This window comes from Aricia agestis, chromosome 6 (genome assembly GCF_905147365.1).
Source record: "Aricia agestis chromosome 6, ilAriAges1.1, whole genome shotgun sequence".
Lineage (NCBI taxonomy): Eukaryota > Metazoa > Arthropoda > Insecta > Lepidoptera > Lycaenidae > Aricia > Aricia agestis.
Genome location: NC_056411.1, coordinates 3,769,538 through 3,793,621, shown reverse-complemented (window position 1 = coordinate 3,793,621; position 24,084 = coordinate 3,769,538). Strand labels below are relative to the sequence as shown.

Below are 24,084 nucleotides of genomic sequence, written 5' to 3'. Positions count from 1 at the left end.
AACTTGTTCTTACAGAAATGACCTAACAGCTTCAAACTAGACTACTTCTAGTCATTATCAGGCAGCATCTAATCAACAGGTTCTACACATCATGAGCTGTCACGCCCTCTCTGGCTTCGCGCCAAAACTGACAGCAATGGCGGACGACCACAGACTAAAAAGCATTTACCAAGTTCAACTGTCAGATTATTTGATTTAAAATTGGAACAATATGAACACAGTGATCTCCGATACTTCCTTCGATTACATGTTTGGCTAGTTTTACCACTATGAGCCAATATCCTAGCCAATTATAGTGAAGAAGGACAGATTCATAAGATTAATTTGTAAGAATATGTGCGGCAGCTTTTAGGCCTTCACATAAACTTGGCGAGACTTAAAAATCTAGTACTTATGCAAGACTTGTACTTTATAATACATATTTTGTTATTATTGTTTGTGTAAAAAGTCTATTATTTGGCTGTACTTTGGTAACTTAGTAGACCGAAGACCAAAACAACTAGCAAGATCTTAGGCGCAGAAGTGACTTTTTACAAGCTCATCCGATCAATTTCTTTGTCCTGAACACACTTAAAACAATACTTTTCTTTGTTACATCTCGGGAATCAAACCAACGTCCAGTATTGGCTTCACCAAGTAAAGTATAAACCACTAGGCGAACCACGAAGGTGTTAATGTTTACAATAACAATTAACTATTAAATCTATAAGCGATATGCGTGGGCAACTGAACACTAGCCACATCCACGAAATATTATTATGTCTCGACCAAGTAGGCTATTTTGGAATATATGTCATGGTATGAACTAAAAATTAATAAAAACTAGCTCATTTGATATAGAACTACTACCATACCAAATATGGAAGAAATATTATGCAACAAGTAAGAAACATTACTTCATATTGATTATAGCATCAGTGTGCATAGTGCGGCCATAAAATTATGGCGCTAATTTTCTAAAAACTGTAAATATTTCTGTAGACAAACAACAATAGGTCTACAGAAAGTCTGCAATGAGGTGTAATGATGCTGTTCCGTCTACAGCACAAACCGAGAACGGGGACACCGGATTCTATTAAATGAACATTCATATAGACAGAAATTAGGTATGAACTTCCGATAGAAAATTCTATAACTTTTATGATAGAATATAAATTCAATACACATTTTATTCTAAAATGAAATTGTGTATAGAAAACAGACTTTTCTTTAAACGTCTTTTGAATTTCGTATATTTATACCGTGTGACCCTACTTTTTTCTGCGACATCTAAAATAAGTTTTGATACACTTTTAGATTTTCATGTTTAGTATTAATAAAAGTTGTTTTCCCGAGGATAATAGTACTTCTATACCGAATTTCATCTAAGTCGTTTTCAGCTATAAACCACGAACAAGTTGTAGACAGACACTTACACATTATTAAGTAAGGATTAACATTTTAACTAGAAACATCGACACTTGCGCTGGTTTTGCCACCCTCTATGTCTTTACTCTATTTATATTCTATCGGAAGGGGAAATGCACTAGCGTATGAATTTCCCGCTACCTGTATTAGTGGAAATGACTGATGTATACTATAGCTATTTCCCGCGATTCCACCTGCGTGCGTCGACGTCATTACTGCACGACATATGAATAATATAATATTATTATAGCACTACCTGACCCGGTATCTTTGTTTTGCCATATACGTTCATCATATCAGCCTATAGTCGTCCACTGCTGGACATAGGCCTCTCTCAATGAACGCCAAGATGACCGATCTCCTGCTACTCGCATCCAACATGGGCCTGCAACTAAGCGGAGATCGTCGTCCCACCTAGTTGGAGGTCGACCTACACCCCGATTTCCCAGCCTTGGTCTCCTCATATATGTTAGATTGTGAAAATTGATGTTGGCCGAATTTCAGACCTTGGTAGGTCTGAGGATAAGCAGACAAAATTTCATTAAAATCGAACCAGCTCTTTCGGAGGAGTTTGGCAACAAACACCGAAAAATATAAATTATCTGAGAATACAAAAGAAAGGTAAGATATCTACGTCTACTTTAAATCTACAAAATGAAAAACTTACGGAAAATTACATTAATCATCTAGCTCTGCTTGTAATAATTTGAATTTCCTTTCAGCCTTCCTTTTTTTATATTATTTAAATTTATAATTTGATTCACTTTCATTAGTGAACCAAATTATAAATTATAATATTATTGTTAAGAATGCTTAAGAAATTCTAAATCACCACATTTTTCTTTGGAGAAATTTATTCATCTCAAGGGGATGTACTGTGCTGCAAAAATTAACTTTCACCAAGATGTAATGTCTCTCTGCGCAGTTGGAACAAGGAAAAAAGCGTAGTTAAATAAAAGAGCCCAATTCAGTATTGTTTGTAGTGACTTTTTCTTACATGATAATTTTTGCTGTCAAGTGTTCCGTTGGCCGTTGCGCCGAAATTAGTTTATCATGCGAGAACCTTACATTTTTCCGGGATAGAAAGTATCCTAGGTAAAAAATAGTGTCCGACCGAAACTGATTTTTCAGCCGAAACCGAAACCGAACTTTCGGCCTTACTCTTAGTTTCGGCCGAAACCGAAACCGAAACTTGGTAAAACATTCAAAATTACGATTATTTACTGTAATTTATTGATTTTTAACATCAATTACAATTTTTTTAACTAAATAAAAAGTACCACATTGAATTTTTTACTTTTTACGACATTTCTTACCATAAATACAGGGTGCAATTAAACCTTCCTGCCAAATTTTGATATATTGATCCTTGTTAAAAATAAAAATTCACGTATTTGTTCTTTTATAATCACTCAGTACTAAAATGTTGAGAAATAGCTTCAGAAAGTTATCCTAAAAAACACTACAATTAATGGACACGACGCATCGCCCGCGCGTGTGGTGACCCCGCGCGCGCGCCTCCCCCCGCGTTACCCCCTCTCAATCCCCCGCGCCGCAGATGACCGTACTGCAACGATTTTTAAATAGGATAAAATATGTCATTGAAAAAAAATAACACCCAATTTTTTTTGGTTAATAGACTCTCCTAGATACTCAAGTTGAAAAAATTTGGCAGGGAGGTTTAATTGCACCCTGTATTATTATTCTTAGACTCGAATAACTTTTTGTACTATATTCCGTTTTTTTATACGATTCCAAGTAGATGCTGTGGCGGTACCCACAATTCGCCTAACATTCCTGCATCGCGCTATCGAAGTTTCGGAGAACGGCAAGATATATACAACGTCTGAAATAAGGTCAGTGGGCTTCAGCCTGACCGAGCATGCTATCTCGCTCGGTCGGAAGATCTTCCTTTTCGGCCGCCACTAACGACGTTAAAATGCGTTTCGTCTCATTCACAGCAAATCCGATTTTTATCTTCTGAACGCCCAATATTCGAGTATTAACTTCATAAAACACATGTCCTGTAGGCGAAAAAATTGTTAAGTTGACAGTTTTCACATATATGCGTTTGGTTAGCTTATTTATCGTTTCTTGCTATTTGTTACTAAAACAACGTGACAAGGCTCGTTTTGTTAATTAAACGTATAACGTAAACTTAGGTTCATTAATCGCGATTAAATGAAGAATGTAAAATCTATTTGAAACAAAACGAGATTCACGTCGCCATATAAACACGTTCATTGTTCAATGAGAACTTAGTTTAATAAAACGTTTAAGTGTGATTCGTGAAATTCCCCTTAATGTATTATAACGAAGGATTATCCTAAGAAACAAGAGCAGAAGTTATTTGAAGTCATTTTATTTAGGTGCGATTCAACTCAGAAAAAGAACGCGCTTAGTGTACATTAAATTGGTTCTACAAATTGCATTTCACTAACATAAAGTTCACAACAAATCCGAGTTTTATCTTCAGAACGTCCAATGTTGCACGGTTAAACTTCATTAAAGCCGTTAAAGTCCTGCCAGTGTAGTGTCATGGCGAATCGAAAATCATAGACGAAAAAAAATGATGCGTTTGGGTAGTTTATATATCGTTTCTTGCTTTTTTATTGATCCCCGTAGGAACGCATTTAATGAGAACTAAGTTTTATTTTTATAAAACTTAGTTCTCATTAAATGAAGTTGTGCGATTGGTGAAATCCTCCCTCAGACATACTACTGAACGACGTACTACTGAAAACAAAATCAATAATTGCAGTATATTATTTTTATGGGAGACATGGACACGACCGCGGTCGAAGTTCAAAACGAAATGACTAAGCAAACTTGCAGTTGACGTCACATTTTTTTTCTCCAGAAGACGTTTTGCCACTAAACCTGAAAAATATACTGAGGGCCGGAAGAGTGAAGCTTACGGGGAAGTGGGCTAGATAAGATTCTAGCAGGGTAGGAACGGTCTAATTCCTAAGAGATTGCGTGTCCAAAAAAAAAGGAGTGAGGCGAGATGATTTACTAGATAAATCTCACAAGATATATCCTAAGATATCTTATAATCTCACAGTCAAACAAAATTCTTAAGTAAATAAAGTTCACACACAATATAATCAATTTATCATAGCATTTACTAAATCGTGTGTTTGGGAAACATTGTTAAAATAGCACGCAATTTGCCAACAGTTACATATATTAAATAAGCCTGCTTTTATCGTAAAAATAAAATTCAATAATATAATTTCGGATAAAAATAAGTTAAGACAATTTAATGAAAATAAAACGAAGTGCTAATTTTTGATTTGGGACTAATCTGGAATACATAATCTCAAAACATAATTAATTACATGGTGGCGAACTGAGCCTGGGCCTCGCTGGCAAGCAAGCTTGAGTTAACTGCGAAGTTTACCGAACGATGCATGAGTTTCGGTTTCGGTTTCGACTATATTTTGGCCGAAACCGAAACTAAGGCCGAAACTAGATTATTGGCCGAAACTGGCCGAAACCGAAACCGAAACCGAAAGTTCGGTCGGTCACTAGTAAAAAATAATAAATATAATATATCAAATTTCATCAAAATCGGTTCAGAGGCTTAGGCGTGAAGAGGTAATAGACAGTCCGACAAACTTTAGAATTTTCATTATGAGCATATCCGGCCTCGTTAAATCATTTGCAGAAAAGCTAAGTCAGGATTCTTCAACACGGGCGTGAATACCAATTCACACATAACCTTCACCATAATAAGATGATTTTTTACTTAACAGGATTAGCGGAGAGACGTTATTCACCGTTAAAGCCTTATTGAACGCTCGCCAGACGTTTTTTGGCACTTAAACTACGATTTGCTATGTAATATGGACATAAAAAAGATGCTAATTGTTGTGTTTTATAGAGCAAGCCTTTAGGTGCCCGTTAGGCTCATTACAGTTCACTTTGGAATTCGCAGTGGTCCATTTATCCCCAAACTCAGGATATATATATCGGTTCCAACGATTTTCATGAAATTTAGTATATAGGGGATTTCGGGGGCGATAAATCGATCTAGCTAGGAATCATTTTTAGAAAATGTAATTTTCATGGAATCGATCGCTGCGAAATCGAATAGCTAGTTACTTATTATACTTATAAACCTTCCTCTTTAATCACTCTATCTATCTATTAAAGAAAACCGCGTCAAATTCCATTGCGTAGTTTTAAAGATCAAAGGGAACACAGGGACATGAGGGAAACAAGCTACTTAATTTGTTTTATAATAATATTATGCAGTAATGTGCCAGAAATATATTCACAACAAAGCAGAGAAATCGGCTTCGGTTTCGAAAAAAAATAGAAGATGACTTTTCAGTCATCTTCTATTTTTTTAAAACCGAATTACTAAATATTCCTTCCTCGTTAGATTAGTCCGTTCTCTATTATTAAAGATCCTATTGATAGTGTTAGTTATTTGTTCATCATGGCCAAAGAGAAGTGGCCGTAATATAGACATAGTTTGAACTCTGAACTAGTTTAAATATAACTCTTTAAAGCGCCATTTTAAAATTATTTCGAGCTCAATTTTACGGCTTGAAATATCTCGGAGCATAATATATGACAGGTGTAAGCGCTGGCGAAAATGTAGATAACATTTTTCAACGGCTTACAAATTTTACATGTAGCAAATGAGGGCTTTACAGAGCTCGATGTAGAGATACATTGATTTTAGAGTACAGATATATAGAGCTGCTCTACTTTAGTTATTTAGTTTACTTTTGCCTTCCTTTGCCGGCGTAAAATGTTTGATCCCCAATTTAAGGTTTTACAGGAAAACTCCTGTTTATTTTATATGTAAACACATATTTCCTAACTGTTTTTGATTGGCTGATCGGCTGATTGTATTAACCAATCAAGAACGCTATTAAAAAGATAAACTGGTGTCAAAAACCTAAGAAACGGGGTTAAAAAAATCACTTTCTCGATACAAGATTTTGAAAATGCACCTGCCATATGGGAGTAGTTTTTTGAAAAATCAATCAATCATCAAATGCTGCTGCCGAAAACTCTTGCTCAACGAAGGCTGGGGTTTATACCACGACAGCGCAAAAAGTAGTATAAATAGTCATTAACCGACTTCTAAAAAGCTAAGTGATAATAAATATAAACTTTAGGGTGTTTATGATATGTTCCTTATGTAGAGTTCACTGTGAAAGTAAAAGCCCTAAAAGAGCTTTTTTGTGATTTGTATGGGCAAACATCATGAATTTACCCTTTACACATCACAAAAATTGCTCTTTCAGCGCTGCTACTTTCACAGTGAACCATTACATAGCCTTAAGTAATCCCACTTAGTTTTGTTACACCCTGTATATTTTTTATGATACGAGTAAGTAGTCAGTATTTTATCGAGACCAGTATAATTAGCTCCCAAGTAATTAAAACGTTGATGAGGGTTGGATGTTGTCTCAGCACTCGGCGCTTTCGACCCAATAACACTGTGTTTGAACTTGCACGAGTTCTTTATTTGACAAGGGTCCGATTCTCGCACCTCGAATATCGGTGCGATTGTTAGGCTCGCATAAGTTTGGCAACTTTTGGGTAAAATGTCGGACATATTTTTCAATAAAAAGTTTGTCAATTATTATTTTTTTGTAAGTTTAACATAATAAAAATATATTGTATATTAATACAATACTCTTGTAAAAGTACATCCAATATTTTTCAAACTCAAACTTTTTTATTCAGAATAAATTTTTGCAAATGTTCTCTGAACGTCTACATGATGCCTACCACCGGTTCGGGAACTAACCCGGCGAGAAGAACCGGCGTAAGAAACTCGCACGGGGCCCACTTTTTTACCATAAAAATTTTTTTTTTGTTTGAAATCAATAATTCTAATTCTAAAAGCAACTAATAGCCAAATCAACGCTCGGCGCTAGTTTGTGAAATGTTTAAGCCTTAAAAAAGCCTATTATAATATATACTCTAGACACCGTATATTTTTTGGCTGATCACGTTGCCAAAATGTCTGATATTCAACTTTGTCAGGATGACTCTTATCCGGCGGAGGCAGCCCGACTCCAAGCGAGCCTGAGAATCTAGATTCTATAGATGAGAATCAGGTCCCGCTTCCCAGTGTTTTATCGGTTGTCTATTTATGTTTCTCTATTTATTTAATTTACTTATGTAACTTAAACTAAGACTTTACAGTATTTATTGGTTTCCTTAAGTACAAAGTATAAATTAGTGGATTACCTAATTAAAAAGTTATTAACTTTTTATATATTTTACTCTAGAACGTAATGATTTTTAAGGCAAAGCTATTATTGTCAAAAGTGCGGAAAGTGCTTAATAAAAAAAAATTACTCGAGAATAGGTATAAAAATTCTACCATTTTCATTATTCGTTCTTTTGCTGGCGCATCGCTTACCAGTAGGATTCGAAAGCGACCAATTCGTGCACAATTAAAAAAGACCAGCAGCGTTAGGTCAATGACCCTACGTCACCCGTGTCCAAACTATAGACTTGCTTGTAGTTTTTTTGAGCGGGCGTTGGCTTACTACACGTTCCCACCACTGCTATTTCTGTAAGCCAGGATCAACACCTACCATTACCAGGTAGCTACCTACGATTTTTTTTAATGATGAGGGGCATTCTCAACTGTCCTGAAATCGGTAAGGAAATAAATCAGAAGAGAGGTAGGAGGACAGCACAAATATACTTGTCCAAAAAGTTGCTCGTAGTTATAAAACTTCTCTTTTCGCTGACTTAGTAACTCGATAGTAAAAATTGGCTCGCGATCGGAGTCAACGTCTGGTTGTTTACGGCCTATTGGCACGTTACTTAAATAATACAACACATAAATCCACCAACTAATTGTGTCGTTGACTTGTCTGTAAAAAGACCTAGAATCAGCCCTGGATTTATAAATAGGCCGGATAGGCTGCGGCCTAGGGGCGGCAGCGTCCTAGAGAATATAAAGTGGCCTTCACTCTTAAAAAATATAAATCCGGTACTGTCTAGAATAAAACTTTGAAATAATAATTCGCTTTTAAAGCCGAAAACGTAAACCAATCAACAACTCTGTTGAATAAATAACTTCTATCTTAAGCCTTTGAAACTAGGCGTATGATGAGCTTATGTAAAAAAATTAGAGAAACAACTGGTTGCAAAATATGTATCGAAAATGCTGTCAGAAGTATTTAAACGAAATATCAGGAACAAGCGCACATTATCTCGCGGTAGAAAGAGAGGGTGATATTTTTCCCCGCCTACGCCGCGCTGGCGGTTTAGGGTCTTATTTTCCTGTTCTGAGGTTGATTCATACCGCAACGCGACGCGTAGATGCATTTCTAAAATAAGATTCGCAAGACGTCTCAAGCAATTGAAATCTGTCAAATCCATACTTTATGCCGCGCTGCGCCTCGCCTCGCCTCGCCTCGTCGCGTTGCGTTCTGAATTGACCCCTCTCCTTCCGTATGACGAATTTTCGATAAGATCACGTGTTTCTCATTTTTTACTCATAAAATAAGTGCGCAACGCCGCTAAAGAAGCCACTTCAAAAACTCTGAAACTGAGCGTACTATAAAAGTTGATGTTATATTTCTCAAGAGCACTCTCAAAGAAACCATAAGACTTAGAGCGATTCGTTTTAATGTTCCATATAAAGTGACTCTTGACCTTACGAGAGCATCTGTTTTATTTCCCGTGCGGTAAAATGGAATAGCGTTATAAATGAGACATTCTGATCTTATTAGTTCAGCTGCCTTCCATCATGGCTCACCCACGTTCTAGCTCCAACATCCTTCCAACATTAATTTCTTGTCAATTTTTAACCGACTTCCAAAAAGGAGAAGGTTATACGTTCTGCTGTGGATATTTTTTTATATACGTTCATTTCACAAAATGGTTGATTTTTTAAACAATGGCATAATATTTTTATGTTTCAAAAATTTTTCGCAAGGTAAATTTACAAAACGGTTGAATTTTTTGAGTAAATGGGTTATGCAGATTTACCAGTTTATTTTGTGTTACGAGTATTATCTGTCTCTCGATTTTCAACTCCTTGGCCCTTGCTATAAGATTATGACGATATATGTAGTACAGGGGTTAAAAATCTAGGGGTAATACACAAAATGAACCAAATTGCCTATTCATTTTGTGAGAAAAACACTTCGTTAAAAATCAGCTCGTTAGGGTCCCGTTATAGAGTTCTGTAATCAACAAAACTTGGTTGACTACTGAACCCTAAAATGGAACCCTAACAAGCTGATTTTTTTGTATATTGATAGGTAGTTATATAATTTAAGAGTAACATTGTCCTACAAATAGAAAAATCCATATTAGGACTATCAAGTCAAAGTATGAAATCCTTTCTATTTCTGTTAGCTACCACTTTCAAGATTTTTCGCAGATAAAAATGTTGTTCGTCTTATCAAAATGAAGCTACTCACAAAAAATTTGCTTGATAGTAATAAAAAAAAATTGTTCTAGGGATCCCGTACTATAATATTTTATCGGCTAGAAATAAATATTTTAGTGAAGACTCTGTCTTTAATCAAGCCCTATTTGAACACTACCCATTTGAACACTGTTTAGGCCTTAGACTATAGAAAGTTGTTCAATGTTTTGCCCTTGGCGCATGTCAAGAGACTTTTTGAAATTATCGGACAAGGAAAAAACAAAAAGTATGTGGTTAAAAAAAAGATATTGTAATTATTTTTCTAGTAAGAGGGAAAATATCATACTAGTTAATTTCAAAGGCATCATTATAATCGTAGTTTTAAGAAGAGTTTAGTATCGCCTAGAGTAAAAACCTCTTTGGTTACGCAACGCAAATCGAAGCCGATTTATGGTCTAAACTAGTGTTTTTCAATCTGTGAGTCGCGACCACCCTGAAGCCTTACTCGGGGGGTCGCCGACAGAAAGAAAAACTTGAGGTATAATAGATAAATATACCAAACTAGGAAAAAAATCATTACCTAAAGTAGGTAGCCTTTAAATAAAATTATTTCTTTGGCTTTCTATGACACGAGGGGGTCGCTAGTATATTTCAATCTGTAAAGGGGTCGCGAAATCAAAAAGATTAAAAAACACTGGTCTAAACTTGTATCTTGAAGACATTACGGCTAAGGGGCAATTTCACCAAAGAACGACCTAATGGCAGAAGTTTTAACGATTTTTATCTGTGACTTGTGACCACTGAGGAATTACGAGTCATGACTCATGAGTTATGATTATAATTACGCTAATATATTTAAGTAAACGTAACAATAACCAGTTAGTATAATGTACTAGCTAAAAGTCGAGCCTTGTGAGGGCTCGCGTCGCCACAGTACCTTGACTGACTGATGACAATTGACAACACAACAATTACTATGTTAAAGCACAAATCAATAGTTTTTTCCCCGTAAAATGTAAAGGTTGTGGGATCTACTAGGTTAAATAAAAGGCATCTCCTTTGTGCAGAAAAGTGAAAAGCTTATTTAGCAAAGGTTGATCGTATTAATGGTTGAAAGTAAAGTGAAGACTGAGGAAGCGATGTGGGGAAGTGAAGTCGCGACGCGCGATGATAGATGGCGATTATGGATTAGGTGGCTACGCAAACTTTGATCCAACATCAAGAACGGTAACGACGTAAGGGATGACCCCTTGCGTCGTTAACGTTCTTGATGTTGGCTCTCCAGCTATTAATCAAAAGGATATATCATATCTTGATAGAAACAGCGAAATAGAAACAAGAACATAGAAACAGCGATTTGTAAAAGAGACGATTCCTGAAAAAGCAAAAATTTTAAATTTTGTGCTTCCAAATTTAAAAAAAAAGGTATTTGCGATAATTATTCCTCAAATTCGCGACCTATTGATCTCCAGGGAATGAAGTGGGGCATCTTGTTTCCACCGTCAAGTACCAGGGACACATCAATGGATCGGGGTTTGAGGTTGAGGCATGCGTATGCCGCGCGGCCGCGGATGCCAGGCGTGAGCGGGCCGCGTGAGCCGTATAAATACCGACTACGATAAAACTATTAGCTCGACCGATTCATACCAAGCTTGGTTGGCTTTTTTTCCTGAATTCCTAGTATACTTGGGCAGAGAGTTAGCGAGATTCTAGTTACTGAGATATTTCTTTGATATACCGATCGAAATTACAAGCATCTAAATGTTCTACAGTTCATGTTGGGTTTATTGGAATAACGATGATCTAATATGAATTAGATCTTTCCATATTTGTCACCCCTTTTTTCAGACGTTTTCAGATAAATGGAAGCCACTAACCTGATTTTCCTGGTTGAGGAGCTTGAGTTGGTCGTTGATGAGGCTGTACTTGGCGCTCTCCTCCTTCCTCAGCGCCCGCTCCTTCTTAAGCTCGGGACTCCAGAAGGTCTTGATGCTGTGCATGCTGGAGCCGAGCTTCTGGTTGGTCAGTTCCAGCTCCTTCTTGAGGTTCCCGAGCTCACGCTGCAGGTCGGAGTTCTGCGACTGCAGCTCGCCGAGGAAGAGCGGCGGTGGGTCGCGGCGGTAGTAGTCATCCTCGGGCGGCGGCGGCGGCGCGTACGAGCGGTCGTAGTCGCGCTCCAGTGACTGGTAGCGCAGCGGGCGCGGGCGACGGTGGTGCGCGCCCGCGGAGGCGCTGCGCCCGCGCTCGTCGGGCGCCGGGCTGGGCTCGTCGTCGCGCGCGAGGTACGGGCTCCGGCGGGAGGGGCTGCGGTCGACCTGCGGCAGGCGGCTGCGGGTGCCGGACCACTCCTGCCGCCGCCATTCCTCCCGGCACGGCGGCCGCTCCTCGTCGCCGGCGTACTCGCGGAGATACAGTTTGCCTGTTTCCCGCGTCAATGGGGACGCATCGTGCACTGGGCCGGGACACGGGCGCGCGCTCACTGGCCGCCGGCCCGGCCCATCGATCGCCGCGGGCGGGCGCATGCGCGCTGCCGGCCCCCCGCAGCCGCTGCAGCGCTGCCGCCCGCACGATACAACTTTGCAGCTATATTGGAAATCGTGATCCTTATAAGTCTGATTCTGAAAAAGATACAGATAGACCTTTTAGATTTATTATATAAAAATACGTTTTAGGCTGCTGACACTATCTACGACTATATTTTGGTTCAAAGTCTAATTTACAATCATAATCCTAGGAACAAGCTATTTTATATTTTCTTAAAACCAAATAAAATGTACTAAGTATACATTATAATGTCAATTACTCATTACTTATTAGTAGGTAGGCTCACGAGTCACGTAGGTAAAGATCAAAATATTATGTACCTAGAGAGTAGAGGTATAATACAGTATGTAAATAGCGACAATCTTCCCCATCGTCTCATCCCTAGCGAGCAATTGTAGGAAGAAGAGGCGTCTCTTATACGTCTACGGAGGAAGCCCATTGTTTCCTTTGAAATTACATTCAATTCGGATTTCTAGGATGTCCTATTTTTATCCGTAGCCGACTTTTTTAAATAAAATGGCTGATCATGAATTCGAAGGTATAGAAGGATTATGAAAGTCTAAGGAAATATTGTGTCTAATAATTACAGTATCGTTTTGAATACTAAGTAATGTAGACTAAATTTCCATCTATTTTCATTGTTTTAGGGTATATACCTACAGTTTACAATTATTGGGATTGGTGTTCTGAGTATTCGGTGCTCAATATAACGAAACTGGGTCACGGGAGGACTCGTCTGACCTACTTTAATCCTACAACCACATTTAAAACTAAACCATGATATTACATAAAAGATATGATTATAAAAACATAGCTATATAATGATATAGTAGCAGATTTAAAAATTTTAACTCCCGATGGGAGGATTTTATGAGCTTGACGAGTCTGTGTGTGTGTCCGCGGCACCGTAGACACTATCCAAACGGGTAGAGGGATTTTGATCTAGTTTCTTTTTTTAATCACATCATCATCGTTTTTTTTTTCAAAATAGTAATAAAAATAAGTGAAATAAATAACTCTTCGCAACAAGTGAGAATCTGAATTGCATAGACACTATGTACATTGTACAACTTTGTTGCGCTCAAATTCGTCCGAGAACCGTACATTTTACTGAAATAAATTACTATAGTTTAGTTAGTAGCTCCATACTAAAACTCCGAGTATCTTCATACCAAAATTCATCAAAACTGGTTCAGCGGCTTAGCAAAGAAGCAACAGACAGTAAGAATAATCAAACGCTCGCATTTTTAATATTCGTAGGGATCTCTATTAGAATGGATTCCATCATGTCGGTCGATTCATAAAACTAATGCATTACGTCATCAAAATTTAGCCAAGCCTTTTTTACAATCGGAAACGTAACGTAAAATACTTTTGTACGGGATAATTATGTCATACATCTATTTATAGAGTTCTGTTTTCAGCCTCCCGCTGCCCGGTGCAGCGCTGCAGCGCTTTCTTCTGAAATATTGTTTCAAGTTTTCCTCTCATCCTATGACCTACTTATGTTTTCTCTCCCTCCCACCTACGTACACCCCATAGCGCCCTCCCTGTCGTCGTAAGGTCGTTGTTATGTGTGTCAGAGGCGACGGGTGCAATCTGTAATAGTGTTGTGGGCCGTTCGATGGTTTTTATGTTAATTTCTCGAATATATTATGTGTCTAGTTTAAAACATGTCGAATGTTGTGGCCTAGATGTAGCGCAAATAATGTCTAGACTTGGCAATACACTACGCCAACATTAAAATAATTATTATGTATATTATTAATAAATAATCAGGGTATTAGTTCGGAGACAGGGTAAGTCCTGATAATTCAAATTAACGTTGTAAACAGTATGGCGTATATTACCCACCCATAGTGCCAGGCAATAAAAAACCCTGACTAATTTAATGATAAGTTGAATTATCCGGACTTACCCTGTGTCCGACCTTACCCTGATTAGCATTATAATAATAATACTCCCCAGTCCCACACCGATTTCGGTGACGGTGGCCAGTTTAATTGAAAAAAGGCCAGGTACGCAGGAGTAATTTTATAGAGCTCAAGTGCGCAATACACAAGAGCACTCTCTATTCCTTTCCTCTCATAACCCAGTGGGACGGAAGACCGACACGACCAGCGAGAGATCAGGTGCAGGACCGACTTTTTACATACCCATCCGACGCATGGATCATCTTACTTGTCACACAATCAGGTGATCAGCCTGCATTGTCCTAACCAAACTTGGAATTAACATGTTTCCAACGCGGGAGTCGAACCCACGACCTCCGAGTCAAGAGCCACGCTCTTAACCACTAGACCACGGAGGCGTTATTGGATTAACATTATAATCTATGGCTGAATAGGTTCCTATAAACTAAATATTAAAGTTTTTATGAATACATATAAAATCTTTAGAATTTAGAGAGAGCCTTTGAAATTGTACTATCAAATGGCTGTAGCTTATAAAGGCTTTAATATGACCCCGACAGTATATGGCTGCTGTTAAGCATTGGTGTTTCATCCCACATAAAATCGGGTTTTGAGTTAATAATGCAGTTTTGTTCTTTATAACATAAGGTTTACGACAGTGAAATCCATTTTTTTGAAAACCCACTGTAGCATACTCTAGAGTACAAAAATGGTTAATGCTTATTCCTCTTAGTGAGGTTTTGTATACAGCATTTATGTACTATGTTTCTAAAATGATTTGCGCTTAAACCGCTGAACTGATTTTGATAAAATTTTGTATGCTATCCGCATACAAAATTTTATCTGCTTTGAATCAATTAAAATGACATTAGATACTTTTCGTCCCGGAAAATGTACGGTTCCCGCGCAGTCAACAACAATGAATTTGGCATAAGATATCGATATTGAGTACATGTAGATATTACGTAAGGTTTTGGAGAAGGACGTAGGATAATATTTTTTATCATGGAAAATGTTCGGTTATCACGCAATAAACTTTATTAATTTGCGTTTAAGGTGCTGAACCGATTTTGATTAAATTTAGTTAATGTAGAAATAATTAGTTTATCACATGCAGAGTTGGGCAAAAAGTAATTAGTAATTTTAATCAGATTACAAATTAATCAGATTGATGAAGTAATTGTGCATCTGAAATTACCCGTAAGTTGATTAATAATAATATGTATAAAATGTATTCTAATTATTTTAGTTTGCAATTAGATTAATAATTTAATTAGACTAACGAGTATTTCAATAATTATGCCCAATGTCCAATGCTGGTAATTATAATAAATAAAAAAACTCACACACCGGTTTCGGGGCGGTGGCCGGTTTCAATAAAACCAGGCCAGTTACGCAGGAGTAATATCATAGTGCCCAAGTGTGCGCGCAATACACAAGAGCACTCTCGTTTTAATGAAACTAGGCCAGTTACGCAGGAGTAATTTTTATAGTGCCCAAGTGTATGCGCGATACATAAGAGCACTCTGCGGGAAGCGCGGGAAGGGAAGAAGAAGCGGGAACTCTCTGTCCTTTTCCGATACATAACGTATCTGCATACCAAATATCATCAAAATCCATGTAGCGGTATAAGCAGAAATAATTTTATTTAACGCCTGGGAACCGTACATTTTTCCGAAACAAAAAGGATCCTATCCTTTTCCGGGACTCAAGGTATCTCCATACCGAGTTTCTTCAAAATCTGTTCAGCGGTTTAGGCGCAAAATAGGAAATTTTATAACGCGGTAACCGTAAATTTTTCAAGACACTCACACGAGACACACGAAATCTTTCACGAGAGTCAAAGTATGTGCACACGAATTTTCATCAAAATCGGTTCAGTGGTTTAGGCGCAAATCATTTTTGTTTATCATACGGGTACCGTACCTTTTTCCCGGATGTAAAGTATCCTATGTCCTTTCCCGAGACATAACGTATCTGTATACCAAATATCATCGAAATCCACGTAGCCGATAGCGGTATAAGCTGAAATCATTTTTATTTAATGCCTAGAAACCGTACATTTTTTTTCATAAAAAGGACCCTATGTCCTTTCCGGGACTCAAAGTATCTCCATACCAAATTTCAGAAGAATCGGTTCAGCGGTTTGGGCGTGACAAGGTAATTTTATAACATTTTGTTAAAATTAAAGCACTTAAATTTGTATTGAAAGCGCAAATCAGAATTTTGCATTTATGTGAAATAGCACAAAGGACATTAATGCTATGTAATAAGCCCTATAGCAATATTCCATTAACCATTTTTATACGTTTTCTCTTAAAACTGAATGTAAAATTAAAATGTTTTTTCATAATCATAATCTACGCATTTCAACAAAAAAAAAGATACCGCACAATAACATTTTTTTGCTTAAAATAAGCAGAAAATAAAGATTATTCCAAAAAAAACTTATAACACCAATTACTCAAAACTAGCCCGATGTGGGATGACACACCAATGCTTAACAGCATCCATTATTATAATATGATAGAACGCCTCCTTGGTCTAGTGGTATAGAGCGCGGCTCTTGACTCGGAGGTCGTGGGTTCGATTCCCGCGTTGGAAACATGTTAATTCCAAGTTTGGTTAGGACAATGCAGGCTGATCACCTGATTGTCTGACAAGTAAGATGGTTCATGTGTCGGATGGGCATGTAAAAAACCGGTCCTGCGCCTGATCTCTCGCCAGTCGTGTCGGTCTTCCGTCGCACTTGGTTATGAGAGTAAAGGAATAGAGAGTGCTCTTGTGTACTGCGCACACACTTGGGCACTATAAAATTACTCTTGCGTAGCTGGCCTGGTTTCAATAAAACCGGCCACCGTCTCCGAAACCGGTGTGGGAGCTATTATTATTATATGATAGAACAAAACTTTCAAACAAAAGAAAACTTAAAATCGGTTATTTCATACTCGTAGTCTATAACTCTATACTATAGAAAAACATTTACAGACACTTAAAACTTCTGAAACATTTCGTTTAGATCGCAGGAAACAAGACGTGATGTTATTTTATAAAATGACCCATAGATACAACAGTAGAGAAATTGACTTGTGTTGCCAGTTGGGTTTTTGGTATTTTAATAACTTACGGATTTTGTCGCGGAGCAATTTTCCTTTTCCCGACTTTTCTGCTGCTTTCCAGCGTCCGTAGTCACGTGTGGACTGAGGTGACAGACTTGCTTGACTCAACTTGCTGAAGTTATTTAAAACTACCCGAAGATGTGCCGAAGATTCATCGATTATTATTAGTGTTCCAAATTACAATCGACGCATTTTTAATGTCTAAAATATTATTGTGAAAATCTAAGAAATCACCTTTATTCACTACCACACCACCAAGAGGTGTCTTTTCATGTTGCGAGTTTTTTATCCATACTAATATTCTTAATGTCTCTGAGCAAAACCGCAGACAGACAGACGGACAGACCGAAACCCTTATAGGGTTCCTTGTTAACTACGGAACCCTAAAAGGGGCAAACGAGCAAACGGGCCACCTGATGGAAAGCAACTACCGTTGTACCGCTATCGATCCTGGTGGCACAGGAGATACAGTGGTGGGAATGTGTGGTAGGCCAACGCCCGTTAAAAAAAAGCAACTACCGTCGTCCATGGACACTCACAACATATGAAGAGCTGCAGGTGCTTTACCGGCCTTTTAAGAGGGAATACGCTCTCTTCTTTAAGGTTTGCCTGTTTGCAGGTCGTATTGGTTCAAGTTGCGTTCAAGGTCTCCGGTTGCATCACTATGTGCAAAACGTAATAATTAACTATTATCAAAAGCGTTATTCCAGTTTCCAGAGAGATCACGAGTCAAGAGCATAGATGTCCTCATCTTAAACATTGAATGAAACAAAGCCAACAATTTAATAGAAGTCTGATTCTAAGATTTTACTATCAACCTGAGATCTGAAAGATTTCAGTTCCGAATCCCCAAGAGAAAACATCTTAAAAAATAGGCTGACTAAAACATGGTGGTAAATTGAATAAAGGGGTTTTCTGAAGATTTGGATAGAAAGGGTGATCCCAATAGGGATGATGACAAGGTCAAAGATTAGCGAATTTTGTTAATAAAATAAAGAAATCACGGTAAAAAATAAGTGTTCCCAAAATTTCAGCTTGATAGCATTTGTATTTTTTTTTTGTTATGCGCCTTCAAAGTTGGATATTCAAGTCGATTTTTTTTTCAATTAAATTTCTTAATATTTGTATACAATTCAATAACTTATGCAATTAAAAGCAACTTTTGTTATGAAACCACTTTCATAAACGCAATATTTAATACACCTACCTGTCGAACAAAGTTGTCTCCCGATGCGTACAAACTACGAAAGACTGACGTCATACTTTCGTAGCACTTTGTATGGAGCGTTTCGGGCATGTCTTTTTTATGAGATATTTGAATTGTCATATCTCGGTGAATTTTTATGCTATCAGAGTCATTCTTTCAACGATGTTTCTATTTTTTAAGTGTCTTTCAATTACCGATAAGAAAAAAAATAGTCATTATGCCTATTCCCAAGAATGTGATTTGGCTGCTGTTTAGCATTCGTATACTATTCCACAAAAAATCGAGCTTTGAGTTAATAATGCATTTTATTCTTTAGAACATAAGGTTTACGACAGTGAAATCCATTTTTTAACCCACTGTAGCCCAGTAGAGTTAGTTCAGCCATGTATACAGTAATAGGAATCTGAAATTAATTATAGTCAGAAATTTTTTTATACTTATGCTTAGGGGGGGGTCATGAATAGCTTAAATTAAAAAACTCGACCAAATCCGACGCGTGCGTTATCCGCCGTTTAAAGATGTGTGATCGTAACTTGCCAATTAAAAAACATACCGTCAAATAACAGCGCGTGGGGTCTGCGTAGACCCCGCCCGTGACGTAAAAGGTTAAGTACATAATATTTCAACTGTTTGCCAGTTATCACTGGTATTGATATAGAGCAAAAAGGGCCAAAAAGATCACGTTTTTTGTATGGGAGCCCCCCTAAGATATTAATTTTATTTTGTTTTCAGTATTAGTTGTTATAGCGGCAACAGATATACACAATCTGTGAAAATTTCAGAATTCTAGCTACAGCGGTTCTTGAGATACAACCTGGAGACAGACAGACGGACGGACAGATGGACAGACAGACGGACAGATAACGAAGTCTTAGTAATAGGGTCCCGTTTTTACCCTTTGGGTACAGTTAACCCTAAAAATAACATTTTCAAACTACCCACAGAATCAATTATTTTTTGGCGAGCCGTGGCATCGTCACTATTATAACAGTCTTGTCCTTGAGAATACATTTTCCTAAATAACATAAACCTCTGGTGACCCTCTTAAGGTGTAAACGCACCGTCAGCATTTAAAAATTCACCTGTTTGTGCCCTGTCCAGAAATATTTTACCTCCAAATATCTTATAAGGACCTTTATGCCGATGAAATAAGGGGCAAGAAATCCCAAGATAAACCTAAACCTTATAATAGGTCATCGTTGTACGCATGTCTCGACTCTTCATAAAGATTAAACCCGCAAGACATGCCGGCGTCTCGAATAATTTAAATATTACTGCCCTCGTTTAAGTTTGCTTCACTTTAGGTACTTAACTTTAACTAGATGACGTACGCAACTCCGTTGCACCAAAATTCATTTATTGTACGGGTACCGTACATTTTGCCGGGATTCTTGGAAAAAAAGTTGTTCCTGCCATAAAAAATAGTTTTATTACAACAAAATCTTACTGACATTGTTTTACCATATCTATTACAACACCCCACCTAATAAATTTGTTTCTAGTGGTCCCAGACCCCAGTATGGTAGCCAGCAGATCCAACATTTTCCGATGTCTTCGGGTATGATGCCCCTTTGCCTTTAGATGTTGTGGCATTGGCTTGGTGGAGAGGGATCATCTCAGGCTGGTATGGGTGGAGTTTCAAGGATTTTAAGAAGATATCGTTCTGTGACTAACCTACTATAATAGCTGCCAGCTAGACAGTGGGATCGCCAGACCTATGTCATCCATTTTTTTTTAATTATTAATTCTCATCCCCCTAAGTGTGTCAGGGCTTGTTGCTATCTTTCCCCCCAGGATGGCAGGCAGATTCTCACCGGTCATCGATGTGCCCAATTCTTGCTCAATATCATATCTATTTTTAGCAAAAACTGGACACTCGAGTAACAGGTGAGGAACCGTCTCCTCAACTCCTGGCTGACATAGGCACGACGGATCCTCCTTCAACTTGAATCTGTGCAAGTAGAAGGCGAATCCGCCGTGTCCAGTCAGAATCTGTGTGGGTGGTGTGTGATGTCTATCTTTTTGACTATTTTGTATGCAGCAGCAGCGCTTGGGAAAAAGAGTTTCGTGACTCCAGCCGTCCTTCCCACCCACCCCGTATGTCATCCATTAAGTTATGCCTTAAGCCATGTGTAAAGTGCCAGGGAATGTTATATTTCGGGGGACAAGGCCTGTCAACTCCACGGACCTGTCTGGGTTCCGCACTTAAATTAGGTATAACATACAGGGTGTGACATTGGTGGAATTGTTGCAACTGATTTGAAATATTTTTTATAATGGTGATATTGATATTAAAATAATTATAACAGTGTGTCTTCAACAACATGTGAGAATATGCGTGGTGGCCACAAAATATGACAAAGGAAGATCTTCCGACCGAGCAAGGTGTTATGCTCGGTCAGGCCGAAGCCCACGTGATACATTATACCGTAAGCCGTAAACAATGTAGGTATTTTGTGAAATGCAGTGATTCCAGAGAAAACATTACATAATTTTAATTTTAGTTTATAATAATAAAATTATTATGTTAGGTCCAATGATATTCTAACTATACAGATATGTTACGTCCATACTATTTTCCGGCTTAAATCTCTTCCGAACAATTTTCAAATTATGAATTGCAAACATTGACAAATTTGACAGATAAGTGAAACAAAAGATACGAAAAACCATTTTCATAAAAGAGACAGTTCTATTTTTAAACGTCGAATCGTATCGCTGTCTCTTTCTTCGCCTGAGCTATGACGAAAATTCGATTTTTTCCAGATTGTTCGAAAAAATAATTGAAAATGTAAGTAATCGAGGTATTTATTGCAATCAAGACATGTGGTAAGAGATTCCATGTGTTTTATTTACTTTCGAGTCATAATTGGTACATTTTCGATACACGCACGGCATCATTTTCAATTTATTTAGATAAGACAAGACGCAACACGTTCGTGACTGCGCTCGATTCAGACTAAACAACAGACGGCCTAATTTCGCCGTATTTGAATCTTCACAAGTCACAACGCGTGCGGCAGTAAGATATCTGCTTTGAGTTTTTCATCATTGGTTAGTTAGGTCCATAATCCATTAAGTCTATAAATGATTTTACTAGGTACACGCATAATCTTAAAAAAATGCGTGTCAATGTCAATTGTCAAATTAGAGATTGAGAGGAATGTGAAATGGTGATATTGTGTTTTTATATTATTTTCCTAAAATTGTGTTAATCTGGGTTTTAATGTTTACACATTAAAACCCAGATTAATATTGGTAGGATATTAACCATTAGATATTCTTTTATCGTGCACAAGTGTGGGAAAGTGATGTAATAACCAGAAACGTGCTCTTTTGTGTTCCCTCCCAAACTCCATCGAAAGTTTCAGTAAAGCGTCTACCACTTTACTGAATCGACCGACTTGATTTCTTGACTGTATTCACTTTATACTTAGACTTTGACTAGACTTTAGACCTGACTGACCTGACGATAATATAGAAAAAAATGTAATAAAGAATACTGTTTTCCCGCCATAATATTATACTCGACATTGGCCATGGTTATAACTTATAGCCGAAGTGCCATTATAAGAAAAAAAAATGTCAAATTAGAAATGTCCTATGTCATTTGTCAAATCCAAATTATAACCTCAAATCAAAAATTGTTTTTGTTGAATTTTATTAAATAATTGATAATTTGAAGATGGTGTTGCCTCCAGCTAGCGGAACTGGGCTATATTATGCCAGAGCAGCGAAATCCATCCGTCTTATTCGCCAGGGTTGTACAAATAGACCGTTCTTTCATATTTCAGTCACTCACGTAAGTACTCTTCAGAAATTTAAATTACTATACTATTTCTAAGACTGTTTTTTGTTTAACCTTTTTATTACTTAATGTTCTCAGGTAAATCAAAATATATAGTAAAATTATTTTTTAAGAAATAGAGTCCTTAACCGCACTACTAAAATACTAAATTGTGTCGCTTTGTATTCGTAATATTAAAAGCAAACTTAAATTTCAGCGAAGGCGGGTAAATAAGCAGCCAGTCATAGAACAACTTGGTTCCTATGATCCAATGCCAAATCAAAATAATGAGAAACTGGTTGCCCTTAATTTAGAAAGAATAAAGTTTTGGCTTGGTCAAGGCGCTCATGTTACAACACCAGTAGGTGAACTGCTTGGTAAGTTATTAGTCAGTGCTATAAGATTTTATATTTTACACAATATATTAATGCCCAAGTGGTCACATTCGACCTCAATAACAATATATTTCCACGAATCCACTATCGAGGAATTATTACAATGTATTATTGCTTTGGTGTCAACACAAATAATATATTTTTCTTTACAGTCATAACATGAAACCCAAATGCTAATTATTATTATAAATTTAACAAAATAAATTTTTGGTTCAAAAGATTATACTACAGAAGAATAATTCTTACTAAGCTATATGATATCTTCTTGAAATTAAACAAGCCCTCAACAGAGAGAGGCAGGATTTATGAGATGACAAAGTGATACTAACTTGTTAGTTGTTTATTTTATTCACTTCAACTCCCAAGTTGCCACATGTGGCCGCGAGAACAATAGATTTCCAAGAATCCACAATCGAAGGATTATTGTGTTAATTTTATTTCAGGTTTGGCAGGGTTCTTCCCTATTCACCCACGGACGTACATGATGGCTTGGAGGAACAGGAGTAAAGAAAGAGAAGCATTAGAAAAGGAAGCTCAGAAAGAAAATGAAAGTAAATCTTAGGTTATAAGTTACATTGTTAGTTAGTAAATTGTTTAGTCTTAACTATTGTTTTATTATAAATCCTGTTATAAGTTTAAAAAGACGTTGATTTGTTAAAATTACCAAAAAAGAAATATATTCAGTAGGGTATTATGGACTGTAAATATATGAAGAATTAGAATAAAAGATTGAATAGTGAATTCCTTTATTTTGTGTAAAAGAACAATAATACTCAGTGAAAACATCTATTATATTGTATACAAAAAACAAGGCACACCATAATATATCAAAAAGCTGGAATTTCGGGTTTATATCTATTTATGGCAATATTAAAAGTGCACTATTAAATGCATCATTGGCAACATTCAAAGCGTCTAAAATATGTTTATAAAAATATGTATTGGGTTCACATAATTATTACCAAACAGTCAGTTTATGTAAATTGTAAACAATTGTACAGATTGCTTTTCAGTTCATCATCATCATCATCAGCCCATTGCTGTCCACTGCTGAACATGCTTTACAGTTACTGGTGAAGATTTCACCAAGTAAATATTGTCAAGAGCGTAGGTAGAAGAAAAGTACACAGTTGACCTTAGAAGAAAAGAAGAAGAGTCACAAAATTGTTACTATATACTTACAAGTCTTAGGGCCTGTTTCACCACTTCCTGATAAGTGACGAATAGGCTATCCACCAATTATCTCGACAGATCAAGTATGTAGAATCTGTCAAAAAAGTTGTGAATAGCCTATTCGGCATTTTATCAGAAAGTGTCTCCTTATTATGCTAGTTGCAATCAAAT

The 24,084-nt window shown here is 37.2% G+C and overlaps 2 protein-coding genes across 2 annotated transcripts in view; one reads left to right on the top strand and one right to left on the bottom strand.

Annotated features, from left to right (window-relative positions):
- Positions 1-11,886, bottom strand: part of LOC121727554 (ELKS/Rab6-interacting/CAST family member 1) — a 53,535-nt gene extending 41,649 nt beyond the window's left edge. Inside the window, exon 1 of the mRNA XM_042115436.1 lies at positions 11,653-11,886. Within this exon, the coding sequence (XP_041971370.1) occupies positions 11,653-11,775 (123 nt within the window). The 5' untranslated portion in view covers positions 11,776-11,886. The remainder of the gene's footprint in view (positions 1-11,652) is intronic.
- A 10,303-nt stretch (positions 11,887-22,189) lies between these two features.
- Positions 22,190-23,344, top strand: LOC121728417 (probable 28S ribosomal protein S16, mitochondrial). The gene is made up of 3 exons (XM_042116609.1): positions 22,190-22,360; positions 22,563-22,722; positions 23,184-23,344. Exons 1-3 carry the CDS (start codon positions 22,244-22,246, stop codon positions 23,300-23,302), a joined length of 396 nt encoding a protein of 131 aa, XP_041972543.1. The 5' UTR covers positions 22,190-22,243; the 3' UTR covers positions 23,303-23,344.
- Positions 23,345-24,084: the final 740 nt, after the last annotated feature.